General features: G+C 37.4%; 1 protein-coding gene and 1 pseudogene across 1 annotated transcript in view; one reads left to right on the forward strand and one right to left on the reverse strand.

The window, feature by feature from the left end:
• ADGRV1 (adhesion G protein-coupled receptor V1) overlaps nucleotides 1-14,427 on the forward strand; it is a 548,798-nt gene that overhangs the window by 88,629 nt on the left and 445,742 nt on the right. The window contains exon 23 of the mRNA XM_047730885.1: nucleotides 5,426-5,602. Within this exon, the coding sequence (XP_047586841.1) occupies nucleotides 5,426-5,602 (177 nt within the window). The remainder of the gene's footprint in view (nucleotides 1-5,425; nucleotides 5,603-14,427) is intronic.
• On the reverse strand, nucleotides 11,983-13,868 carry LOC125100187 (40S ribosomal protein S23-like; annotated as a pseudogene).

Consider the following 14,427-nt stretch of genomic DNA (forward strand, 5'->3'; position numbering starts at 1 on the left):
TAATCTTTAGTGTTACTTTCCCTCCACCTTTTTTTATATTTTTGTATGTCCTACAGTCTTATATACCCAGTAATATAAAGTAATGAGATTGCTTTTCATAATGTTATTTTTTTATAACTAATACTTGGATTGCATTTTATATTTATAAACTCACAGCTTAAAGAATAAATTTAGAGACATTTTGAGAGGATCTTTATAAAAATGAGAATATTATTTAGCTTGGACTGTGTTTGTTTTTAAGTGCCTGGTGTATGTTATGTGAAGAGGTTCCTTTAGATATGTGATATTGATGTAATCTGATATCACAGATCTTTACCTAAGTGTGAAACACAATAAAAAATTAATTGGATGTGTAATTTTAGGCATTAGCTTTAATCTTCTGTTCCAATACAGAAAGCCAATTTATGGCTCAGTGCATTATTTTTTCTGGGAAAATATGTCTTAAAAACTTTTCTGATGGTTAAGCTTTGTAATTACTCTCCTGCAAATCTGAAGATTGAGGAAATTTTTGACTCAAAAGAAAACAGCAGTGGCTACTGTTGTTTCTTTTGAAAAACTGAATGATGGTGTTTTAATGATTATTTCTTGATGTTATGCTTCTCGTATATGGGCCTAAACATTTGCTTATATCATGATTCCAAAGGCAATTAGATGTATATTTTAAGAGAAAAAATATTTTAACTCTTTATTTGCTGTTTTAATTATCTTCTGTTATTAATAATGCCATCATCTGGTTCAGTATTACCCAAAGTATGTGTGTGATGACCTTAATCAGAAATAGCTCATGTGTATTCCAGAACATCATTCCTGATTGAGGACTCCATTTCTGAATCAGAATCTCTGTCAGGGAGATGAGATGGGAATCAAAAATCTGAATTAAAAAATACCTTTTTAAAGTGGGAAATTTCATATATACATATATATATATAGATATATAGATATCTATATATCTATATATCTATATATATATATATATAAAACAAGAGAAAATAATGAACCCCAGTGACACACCGGCTAAGTTTCAACATTTATCAGCCTTTTGTCAGTTTTCTCTCTCTCTTTTTTTTTTTTGACTGAATTCATTTTTAAAGCAAATCTCAGACACTATGTCATTTCTCTGTAAATTCTTAAGTATGAAAAGTGGATTTTTATGGACCTTTGACATTTGAAGCTTCTTCCCAATCGGCGAATCGTAATTTCCTTTATTGAATAAATTATTAATTCATTAGATTTTCTGTGAAACTTTTATATGTAGCACATATTTGTACACAGTTGTATTGGGTATAGATAGCTTCTGTTTTTTTTTTTTTAAAGTTAAAAATAGTAGCTGATACATTTTAGTTAGGGCTTTACTAAATGAAAACGTGATTAAATAGCTTTTCCCCATGTGATTCCTGCAAGTAAGAAGCTCCTTTCTTAGTCTTAGGTGCTGCATGGTAATGCTCATTGACTTGGTAAGAAGTTGTAAGGAGATGCAATGATTCCTGAATGTATCTTTGGATCTGTTTCATCCATGCCTCCTGCTAAAAGGGGGGAGTTCAATATTCATATATTGGGATTAGTGGCTTATTAATATAACTCATTAAAAATGTTCATTCCGGTTAAATTTTGGGGTGGAATAATAGGACATATGTGTTCCCATTATGATTGGGAACAAAGTGGGTGTAAATTTTTTTTTCAATATGTAAGCATATGTATTTCTTTTTTTTTTTTTAAGATTTTATTTATTTATTTGACACAGAGAGAGAGATATCACAAGTAGGCAGTCAGAGAGAGAGGGGGAAGCAGTCTCCCTGCTGAGCAGAGATCCCGAGGCAGGGCTCGATCCCAGGACCCTGAGATCATGACCTGAGCTGAAGGCAGAGGCTTTAACCCACTGAGCCACGCAGGTGCCCCAGCATATATATTTCTTGATAAAATGAGAGAATGTAGCATTATTTTTTGTAATTGTGTATGTGTCTGTATGTTTGTCAAGGAGAAGAAATATAAAAATTTTACAGTACTTAATGTATTACTATAGGTACCAGAGAAGGTACTTGTTTTATCTCCACCCAAATCCATGAGACATTATGATCTTCATTTTAAGGAGAAATCACGTCCCAAGTGATAGAGTAAAGAAACTCAGGACTTTGACCTTAAAGCCATGCTCTTTCCATCACACATTTATGTACTGACAGCTGTGATGAAAATGCTGATGTAGATGCCTACGTAGAAGGTGGGAATTAAATTAGATGCTTATTGAGCACTTGGGTCTCTGTGCTGCTGCTTCTTCTCTGCAGCCTCAAGATTGGAGGGCCCCACCTTCAGAGCACTCAGTCCTGCCATCATATGTTTGAGGGGCTCCTAAAGATCACTACACTATGCCAAACTGAATAGAGAAAACAGAGAATGTAAGGGGGAAATGGGTTAGACTCCTACTACTCAAAAACTTAGTGATATGTAAAAAGAAAGGGACCTAATAAGCAGTTTTATACAATAAATGTTTAATACTTATATACTGCAAGAAATATGGTATATAGCTAGGAAAAAAACCCCTTAAGTTTGCTTGCAAAAACATGCATCAGAGGAAACTGCAGGTTGTATATTCTTGTGAAATAATGGAAGGAGGGTTATCTGACATCGGAGGGAAGATTGTCACATTAGACCGAATGAAGTATGGCTAGAAACGTGTTGCATGGAGTAGCTGGTAGATGTTTCAGTTGTGTTTGTGTGTTCTGCTGTGGCTTGTTTCCGGTCAGTGCAGTTTTCTGTGTTCACCATGTTTCTTGTTGATGAAATCATATAAACAAATGTGAAGTCCACATTGCAGATTATGGATTATGGATTATGGATTATCCATGTTATGCTCTCAGATACAGGAGTTGCATTGGAACAGTTTTATGATTTCAAAACCAGTGTTACATCATAACTGATTATACTTGGTCCATTTCTTTCCATCCTATAGTTCTCTTATCTTCTCATCCAGTCTTTAAATAGCATTTGTATAATGATATATTTATATACCATTTGTATGTGGCCTTAAATACCATTTGCATATTGATTCCTTCCAAATTTATCATGTCAACCATGACCTCTCTCCAAAGTTCCAAACTCATTTCTCTAGCTGCCCACTTGACACATCTCTTGGATATTTCATACTGGACATGTTTAAAAGTCAACTCTTTGACCTTCACCTCTAAAACCTGTAACTAACTGGTGGAGAAGGAAAAATCAAGCCGGCTTCACCCCATCCTGACTTGGCTTGATTTATTGGAGCTTGCTAAAAGTGGGCCACCACCACTCTGCCTCTCCATTCACAAGTGGCTCTGAAGGATGAGGAGAGATCAATGAACAGCCCACTTAGCCATTCATCTTATGTGAAGGGAGAAATGGCCTGAAGTTATGAAGACACAATTTGAGCAGTGCTAATGACGTGGTCTGGCAGGGGCTTGGGATCATCAAGACTAGAGACAATGAAATTTGGGATGGAAGTGGGCACTAAGTGTGTGGCTGTTTTACTCCAGAGAGGGCAAAAGCTCATTATTATTGGAATTATTTCTTGGAATTAATTCTTACTTTAGCTAATGAGCTTATGTTCCTACTAGTCTGCCAGACCATCTTCTGAAGGCTAAAAGAATGCCTGTTGTGTCCATGGGGAAGCCTGCCTCAAAGGGACTTATTTTATGTGAAGGAGGTATAACAACAGGCACACAGTCATAGGATTGTCTGCCCTTACTCTATACCACATCACCTGAAGCAGCTGGCTTATGACAGTAATGGGAATGGCCTGTGATAGACTCAGCTAATATGCCAGCTCAGGGACTGCATCTTGTAGGGTGGGTGTCTTGTCAGCCATGATCTTGTATGTATCCAGTGGCTGATACCTGTCCAGTGTTCCCTGTACCTAGGCTACCTAGGCTGAGGGGCCAAGAGGTAGAAGTAAGAGTGGCCCTACTTCCATCACTCCTGGTGACCAACTGCCAGAATTTGTGTTTCCCACTCTTGTGTTTTAGGTTCTACTGGATTTGAAGTTCTGATTCTGTCTGGGTCAGGGGGTGTCTACCAGGAGACACACTGGGGACTCCCCTAAGCAACCACCTGTCATTTTGGGCTTTTCATTCCAGGACCTGCAGGCAAATAAAAGAGTTACAGTATTGTCCCAGAAATGCTTGGTCTTATTTACTATGGGGCACCTAAGGTTGCTGTTACTCTTTGAAGTAAGGTTGTTGAAGGATTTATTGGAACATATCCTGGTGCTTCACTGCTCATTGGTAACTGTTTTGAGTATTGCCTATTGTGGGTAAATTTCAAATCTGTTCTTTCCAGCACGAACATTGGCACCAAAATGACCCTATCTAATGCTGACAGAGGTGTTTATGATTGATAGGAAAAATAGAATGATATTATCTAAATTGGGATTTGTATTTTGAGCTCTATTCATTGAGTTTCAGTACTTTTTTCTATGAATTGCATATATGCTTACTAACATAAAAATAAAATTGGATTAAAAAACTAAGAATTTAAGAATATGAAGACTCGGTGGCAGTCATTTAGGCGTCTGACTCTTGATTTCGGCTCAGGTCATGGTCTCAGGGTCATGAGATTGAATCCCATGTTGGACTCTGCACTGGGTGTGGAGCCTGCTTGAAATTCTCTCTTCTTCTGGCCCTCCCCTGCTCATGTCCTCTCTCTCTCAAAAAGTAAAAATAATAAAAGTAAATAAAACTTCTTGTTTCATATAATTTTTAAGTATTATCTTAAGTGTTCAGATAAAAATATTTTCAGTCTGAAAAATACCTACAGACATGTGTATACATATGTATATGTATATATGACAAAACTGTAAAAAAAATAATAAGTATAACATAAATGCCCTCATTGACCTGACTTTTGTCTCCTCACCAGATATTTCTCAAGGTTCTCGCCACTTGTTACTTCTGCTGTTCTCAGAATTATTTCATGAAATCCATATTACCTTTTATTCATGCCTAGAATGTTCTCCCTGATGTCGTATTCTACTGTCTACCCCTTACTTCCTCCCCCCATTTGGTTTGTCTATGCCCAACTTTCATAAAACTTTGAGTTTGTCTTCCCCTTTAGATTTATCCACAGAACAGACTGGGCATTTTTTTTTCTTGTAATCTTTTGTACCATAGTGTCCAACATAGTGCCTGGCGCATGTGCGCGCGTGTGTGCACACACACACACGGAATCAATGAATGAGTTACATGTACAGTGAACTGTTTATAATAATTCCTTTCATAATTTCTGTATTTTATATTTTTGTAAAATGTATAAAAGAGTGAGACAAGAATGTAGAGCTCTCCTTAGAGTGTTAGAAAGTTACAGAATTAAGGTTATGGTAAAAGGACTCCATGAAAGCATTATAATTTTATCACTGATTGGAATTGGTACATACTTATAAATAATTTATGTTCAATTTCAGATTGCAGAGGAGGGATCCACCATTTCGTGTGTGGTGGAGCGAACCAGAGGAGCTCTGGATTATGTGCATCTGTTTTACACCATCTCACAGATCGAATCTGATGGCATTAATTACCTTGTTGACGATTTTGCTAATGCCAGTGGAACTATCACATTCCTTCCTTGGCAGAGATCTGAGGTAAATGCTACCTTCTTTGTTTCCTTGAAAGCCTACTGGAAAGCTTTTCTTTATCTGTTGGTTCTGTAATTTATTTGCAGCATTTTGCTATTTAGGCAATTTAAAGTATTTAGATCATTAGGTAAATACCATGGTTTAAAATGTTTTTGTATTAATTAAAGATTTTATTTATTTAAAGAATTTATTTATTTATTTTAGAGAGAGAAGGCATGCTGGGGGTATGGGGTAGGGGCAGGAGGGGAGGGAGAATCAGACTCCCCGCTGATCAGGGAGCCCGACTTGGGACTCAATCCAAGGACCCCAAGATCATGACCTGAGCTGAAGGTAGATGCTTGACTAACTGAGCCACCCAGGTGCCCCCATTTTTGTATTTATTTATGTCAAAAGAAAAACAAGATTTTTGAATGATGTGTGTTACAGTTTTTTCTGTTCTTTAATACCAATATAATAAAGATGGTGTGGATTGAAGGTTTGTCGTTTTGGGTTTTTTGTTATTGCTGATTCAATGGGAAACTGTAGAAATCTTTTTTTTTTTTTTTCTCACCATAGGACATACCCTCCCCAATGTCCATCACCCAGCTACCCCATCCTCCTACTCCCCTCCCCTCCAGCAACCCTCAGTTTGTTTCCCGAGATTAAGAGTCTCTTATGTTTTGTCTCCCTCTCTGGTTTCATCTTTTTCATTTTTCCCTCCCTTCCCCTATGATCCTTTGTCTTGTTTCTCAAATTCCTCTTATCAGTGAGGTTATACGATAATTGTCTTTCTCTGTTTGACTTATTTTGCTTAGCATAATACCTTCTAGTTCCATCCACGTTGTTGTTAATGGCAAGATTTTGTTTCTTTTGATGGGTGCATAATATTCCATTGTATATATATATATACTACATCTTCTTTATCCATTCATCTGTTGATGGACATCTAGGTTCTTTCCATAGTTTGGCTATTGTGGACATTGCTGCTATAAACATTTGGTTGCACATGCCTCTTTGGATCACTACATTTGTATCTTCAGGGTAAATACCCAATAGTGCAATTGCTGGGTCATAGGGTAGCTCTATTTTCAACTTTTTGAGGCGCCTCCATACTGTTTTCCAGAGTGGCTGCATCAGCTTGCATTTCCACCAATAGTGTAGGAGGGTTCCCTTTCTCTGCATCCTTGCCAACACCTGTTGTTTTCTAACTGATTAATTTTAGCAAGTTGAAATTTTAAAAAGCTATTAATGAAGGGCAATCAAAAATGGAGGCTCTCACTGCTAAGATAAATGAGGCAGAAGAGAGAATTAGTGATAGAAGATCAAATGATGAAGAATAAAGAAGCTGAGAAAAAGAGAGATAAACAACTCTGGATCATGAGGGGAGAATTTGAGAGATAAGTGATACCATAAAATGAAACAATATTAGAATAATTGGGATCCCAGAAGAAGAAGAAAGAGAGAAAGAGGGGCAGCAAGTATACTGGAGCAAATTATAGCAGATAACTTTACTAGTTTGGGGAAGGAAACAAGTATCAAAATCTAGGAGGCACAGAGAACCCCCCTCAAAATCAAGAAAAATAGGTCCACACCCCATCATCTAAAGGAAAACTTACAAGTCTCAGAGAAAAAGAGAAAATCCTGATAGCAGCTCAGGACAACAGGTCTGTTACCTACAACAGTAGAAATATTAGATTGGCAGCAGACCTATCCACAGAAACCTGGCAGGCCAGAAAAGACTGGCATGATATATTCAGAGCACTAAACAAGATAAATATGCAGCCAAGAATACTATACCCAGCTAGGCTGTCACTGAAAATAGAAGGAGAAATAAAAAGCTTCCAGGACAAACAAAAACTAAAAGAATTTGCAAACACCAAACCAGTCCTACAGGAAATATTGAAAGGGGTCCTCTAAGCCAAGAGAGAGCCTAAAAGTAACAGACCAGAAAGGAACAGAGACAATATACAGTAACAGTCACCTCACAGGCAATATAATGACACTAAATTCATATCTCTCAATAGTTACCGTGAGTGTAAATGGGCTAAATATCCCAATGAAAAGACACAGGGTATCAGAATGGATTAAAAAAAACAAGACCCGGGCGCCTGGGTGGCTCAGTGGGTTAAGCCGCTGCCTTCGGCTCAGGTCATGATCTCGGGGTCCTGGGATCGAGTCCCGCATCGGGCTCTCTGCTCAGCAGGGAGCCTGCTTTGCTTCCCTTCCTCTCTCTCTGCCTGCCTCTCTGCCTACTTGTGATCTCTCTCTGTCAAATAAATAAATAAAATCTTAAAAAAAAAAAAAACAAGACCCATCGATATGCTTCCTGCAAGAAACTCATTTTAGACTCAAAGACCCTCCAGATTGAAAGTGAGAGGGTGGAAAACCATTTACCATGCTAATAGACATCAAAAGAAAGCTGGGGTGGCAATCCTTATATCAGATATTTAGATTTTAAGCCAAAGACTATAATAAGAGATGAGGAAGGACACTATATCATACTTAAAGGGTCTTTCCAACAAGAAAATCTAGCAATTTTATTTATTTTTTTTAAAGATTTTATTTATTTATTTGACAGAGAGATAGATCACAAGTAGTCAGAGAGGCAGTCAGAGAGAGAGGAGGAAGCAGGCTCCCCACTGAGCAGAGAGCCCGATGTGGGCCTCGATCCCAGGACCCTGGGATCATGACCTGAGCTGAAGGCAGAGGCTTTAACCCACTGAGCCACCCAGGCACCCGAAAATCTAGCAATTTTAAACATCTGGCATGATATATGCCCCTAACATGGGAGCAGCCAGCTATATAAACCAATTAATAACAAAATCAAAGAAACACATCGACAGTAATACAGTAATATTAGGGGATTTTAACACCCACCTCCCTGAAATGGACAGATCATCTAAACAAAGATCAACAAGGTAATAAAGGCTTTAAATGACACACTGAACCAGATGGCCATCATAGATATATTCAGAGCATTCCATCCCAAAGCAACAGAATACACATGCTTCTCTAGTGCACATGGAACATTCTCCAGAATAGATCACATCCTGGGTCACAAATCAGGTACCAAAAGTTTGGGATGATTCCCTGCATATTTTCAGAGCACAATGCTTTGAAACTTGAACTAATTCACAAGAGGAAAGTTGGAAAGAACTCAAATACATGGAGGCTAAAGAACATCGTACTAAAGAATGAATGGGTCAACCAGGAAATTAAAGAAGGATGAAAAAAAATTCATGGAAACAAATGAAAATGAAAACATAACTGTTCAAAATCTATGGGACACAGCAAAGGCAGTCCTGAGAGGAAAGTTATAGCAATACAAACCTTTCCCAAGAAACAAGAAAGGTCTCAAGTATACACCTAAAGGAGTGGGAGAAAGAACAAATGAAACCTAAACCCAGTAGGAGAAGAGAAATAATAAAGATCAGAGCAGAAATCAATGAAAAAGAAACCAAAGGAATAGTAGAACAGATCATCGAATCTAGGAGCTGGTTCTTTGAAAGAATTAATAAGATTGATACACCCCTGGCCAGACTTATTAAAAAGGAAAGAAAAGGACCCAAATTAATAAAATCATGAATGAAAGAGGAGAGATCACAACCAACACCAAAGAAATACAAACAATTATGAAACTGCAGAATTCTTAATGGTACTCTGCTTTCTAATCAGGCACTGAGATGTTCTTGTAACTATAATCTCAACTTTATTTTTTAATATGGGAAAATGAACTAATTTTTCTTTGTTTCAAGTGATCTCCAGTTTTATAAAAACTTTCTGTGAACTGTCATCTTATTTCTGTATAGGTGCTTCAGATATAAGTGGCACTTCTTACAAGTGAAATCAGGATGAGATTGTGCCCTCTATTAGAAATATTTTAAACATTCTTTTGGTCTATCATGTTAGAGATTCACATCAGTATAATTTTTCACTAAAAATATAAATAACTTACATGTCATCAGTGACAAAGTAGTAAAATAGCTTAATGATTGCAAGTATAATCTATGAGAAAATTTCTAAGGGGGTTAGGAGTTAATTGGATGAAAAAGATAAAACTGAGAGGAGACAGATTTAAAGAGTTAATACTAAAGAAGAATAATCAAATCTCTATAATTTGGGAGAAGAAGAAACTAAATATTTTATAACAAAATTTCTCTAATAGCAGGCTGCAGATAGAGCCATGGTAAATATTTTGCTGGTCTTTGGTAAAATGAGGAAAATTAGGAAAACTAGCAAGTTTTCATAAGGCTAAAATTATTCAATTTTAAGGACCATATTTTAATCTGATGCTGTCTTTTTCACCCTCCTGGATTTAAAGTGGTGTTTTTTTTTAGCCAAGTTAAAGTGGTAGTATGTGGTCCTTTTTTAATACTTCTTTTATTTGGAAAACAGGGATGATTCCACAATATTCCCTTGTGGAATTTACCAACTATGAAATGAAGATATAACTTGAAACCATTGTTTTATAAAGTGGATTCATATACATTTTGGAAGGGAAAAAATTAATCACATTTTAGTCAGGAAAATAGTTATATGTACGCTTGTTAAGATTTATTGAAAATATTTCCTTCTATAATTTTTAATTCTTTTTTTAAAAGATTTTATTTATTTGACAGAGAGAGAGACCACAAATAGGCAGAGAGGCAGGCAGAGAGAGAGGAAGGGAAGCAGGCTCCCTGCTGAGCAGAGAGCCGGATGTGGGGTTTGATCCCAGGACCCAGAGATCATGACCTGAGCTGAAGGCAGAGGCTTTAACCCACTGAGCCACCCAGGCGCCCCTCATTTTTAAATTCCTTAAAAAATAATTCACACTGAAAACAGAATAATAACATTGAACAGTGCGGTTGGCTTATAATACCATGTCTGCTAGATCTATACCAGCCTCTCTGTCTTACCAAGCCAACGACAGGGTACCTATCTGTCACTCGTGCTCTGTGATTGTACTTTCTAGCACAGACAGCAGTGTAAGGGAGACTCCACTTCTCTGTGGCCTTCCAGATATTGGGGGAGTGCAACTAACTGAATATACTTAAATTGTATCTGAAAACCTAGCTGCGAGGGAATCTGGACAGTGTGTGTGGGGGGGGTGTTTGTGTTTGTGTGTGTGTGTGTATGTGTGTGTGTGTGTTTCCAAAGGATGGGAAATTTCATTGGAAATGTGTTTTTCAAGCTTTTTTTTAAATGGCCCATTAATTATGAAATCAATTCAGCAAGTTACGGTGAATAATTTAAAAATTGAATAGAAAATAGGAGAGCATATATAACATATAGTAACATAAAGTAAAGGCAAATGTTTTCTGTTGTTATTTACTGAGTTACCAGGTAAAATACATTTATTTATACCTTGATAGGGTCTTCATTTCACTAAAATGAATGAGTACTTTGGTATGCTTCAACCCGTTGAAAATATTTACTACTTTATTTTTAACGTACATCTTGATGTTTTGGTATTACTTTTCAGAGCAACATTCGTTAGCTTGCTTTCTAAGAGCAAGATATTTTAAGTCTTCAGAATAAATATTGTTCCCTTTTGTTCAAGAACACTGACATGACTTGGGTAATAGGTGTCATTTTTGTACTTCTGAGAGTATATTGGCTGTGCCGTATATTACTTTCTAATTTAAAATCAAGATAAAAATGAACATTAAAACTAAATTCAGATTCTACCTCAGACCTACTAAATCAAACTCCAGAAAAACTACTTAAAAAAAAAAGTTCTCCAAATGCTTTTGGGCCCAATGACTAGTAGTTTGGAGACTGCATTTGGAGTTAGTTTGTCGTCAGACTGTTGTCACCCTCCTTTCTGGGAGAAACCAGGAAGTCACACTTCATTCCTTTCTGTCTCTCACTTGCTGTACTAAGTGAGACATTGGGGTCTGGGTCTTCTATCTCCAGAACAAATCTTAAATCTATCTCTTTTTCTTCATCTCTACTGTCACTGCATTAGTTCAGGATGTCATTATTTCTGGTCAGTCACCTCCTAGCCCAACTCCTAGTATCCTTTCTTGCCCTGTCCACTCTGTTTACATTCTGCCATGGTACTTACTCTAAAACAAAATTCTCATTTTGTCAGTTTCCTGCTTATGATTCTTCAGTTTCACTTCACTGCCTATGGAATAAAGTCCAATTTTTTTTTTTTGGCATGTGAAATTTACTACTGTCATGTTTTCACCATCAAAATTTGTGATCATGGGGCGCCTGGGTGGCTCAATGGGTTAAGCCGCTGCCTTCGGCTCAGGTCATGATCTCAGGGTCCTGGGATCGAGTCCCGCATTGGGCTCTTTGCTCAGCAGGGAGCCTGCTTCCCTCTCTCCCTCTCCGCCTGCCTCTTTGTCTACTTGTGATCTCTCTCTGTCAAATAAATAAATAAAATCTTAAAAAAAAAAATTTGTGATCATGGTCTTTCCTCTTTCCTTCTTGCCTTTGTATAAGACCAAAAGAGAGAGATTGGCTAATTTGACAAGCTTAAAGCAAACTTCAGGAATGTCACCAATAGCATGACCTTTGCAACCAAATCCAGCAGTCAAAACTCCATCATTTTCCAGAAGTGAGCAGTTTACTTCTGGTGTCAGTGGCAATCATTTAAAATACCCGTTCACTATATAAAAACCTGGGAGAAACTCTTCCAGGAACAGAAACTACATTAGACTAAAGCACTTACATTAGTAAAATTCAGACAACCGTCATTGGGCACCAAGTCTGTGATTTTCTGCCATTCTTGATCAACAGGACCCTGACCTAATCCCTGATGGCATAATTTGGGTGTTTGGCTTTCCACCCTTTTTTCCAACATAATTCGCTTTGCATGGGAAGCTCCTCTAACAGTGCTGGCTTTCAGAACCATGCCCAGATGGGCTTTCTTGTACTATATGTCATGTCATTCCTGGTCTTGTCAGTGGCCAAGGAGCTTCTTGGCTGTATGAAGACTGAACACCTGCCCATCCTGCTGGCGCCATGGGTCTAAGCAAAAGAGTCCTTTTTTTTTTTTTTTTTTAAATGATAGCATAAAAGGTCCCTGTGGTCTGACTCCTGATTATCTCTCTAGCCGTATTTCCTGCTGCAGTCATGGCGGTCTAATTGCAGTTCCTTGTAAGCCTTATTCTTTCATGCACTGTGTGCCTTTATAAGTATTGTTTCTTTTACTTGGAATTCCCTTCCCATTATTATTTACAATTGCAGCTAATACCTTAAGACTTGCTTAAAAGCTCTCTGTTGTAAAATCTTTAGTGGGAAGAGTTGGTTGGGGTTTTTTTGTCTGTTTATTATGTGCATAACTCTGTCATATTTTCTATTTATTGATTTAAAATCTTATAACATTTTGACCCAGCAATTGCACTGCTGGGTATTTACCCTAAAGATACAAACGTAGTGATTCAAAGGGGCACGTGCACCCGAATGTTTATAGCAGCAATGTCTACAATAGCCAAACTATGGAAAGAACCTAGATGTCCATCAACAGATGAATGGATACAGAAGATGTGGTATATATACACAATGGAATACTATGCAGCCATCAAAAGAAATGAAATCTTGCCATTTGCGACGACATGGATGGAACTAGAGGGTATCATGCTTAGCGAAATAAGTCAATCGGAGAAAGACAACTATCATATGATCTCTCTGATATGAGGGAGAGGAGATGCAACATGGGGGGTTAAGGGGGTAGGAGAAGAGTAAATGAAACAAGATGGAATTGGGATGGAGACAAACCATAAGTGACTCTTAATCTCACAAAACAAACTGAGGGTTGATGAGAGGGGGGAGGTTGGGAAGGGGGGTGGGACTATGGACATTGGGGAGGGTATGTGCTATGGTGAGTGCTGTGAAGTGTGTAAACCTGGCAATTCACAGACCTGTACCCCTGGGGATAAAAATATATGTTTATAAAAAATAAAATTTAATAAAAAAAATCTTATAACATTTTAAATATGTGCAATATTATTGCACATATTTATTAATTAACTTAATATTTATTATATATGTGCAATAAACACTATGATTACTGTATTTTGTGATTCAGAATTAGACAACAAACCTACTAATTAGCATTTTATATTGCATTTTCAATTTTTTCTTCATGATTTCTCTCCTACAATAGACTGTGAGCCTCTTAGCAACTGGAGCCTTCTCTAATCCTGGCACATTATAGGTGTCAAAACATGCTTATTCAGTTAATAAAGGAAGGGGGAATTGTTTTTTCACTTCAAATTTTGACTTAAATTTTGTGGAGCATTTCTGAGTTACTGCTAATTTTTAGAAGGATTGCTTGTGCCAGACTTTCAAGGTCCATTGTGAATCTCTTTTCTAAAATGCTACTAAGTACGTCAGGCACTAGACATGTATATGTTGCTCTTTCCTACTGCCCCACCACATCCCATCAGATAACATGTAGTTCCTCACTTAGGAACTCTGTACCCTGAGGTTGGTAATACCACTGTCTTTGTTACAAGCAACATGTGATATTGCATTGATAGATCAATGTAGCATTACACTGATAGATCAGTACATCAAATGAATATGACATTTTTAGGCCAAAAATATTACTGCTCAGCACCCATTATTATTTAAAAATAGTTACTTTCTTTGGTCTCTCTCTCTTTCTCTTTGTTTTAGTGTTTAAGAAATGTATCATGTGGGGCGTCTGGGTGGCTCAGTTGGTTAAGCGACTGCCTTTGGCTCAGGTCATGTTCCTGGAGTCCTGGGATCGAGTCCTGCATCGGGCTCCTGGCTCCGCGGGGAGTCTGCTTCTCCCTCTGACCTTCTCCTCACTCATTTTCTCTCTCACTGTCTCTCTCTCAAATAAATAAATAAAATATTAAAGAAAAAAAAGAAATGTATCATGTGATGTA

This window comes from Lutra lutra, chromosome 5 (genome assembly GCF_902655055.1).
Source record: "Lutra lutra chromosome 5, mLutLut1.2, whole genome shotgun sequence".
Classification (NCBI taxonomy): domain Eukaryota; kingdom Metazoa; phylum Chordata; class Mammalia; order Carnivora; family Mustelidae; genus Lutra; species Lutra lutra.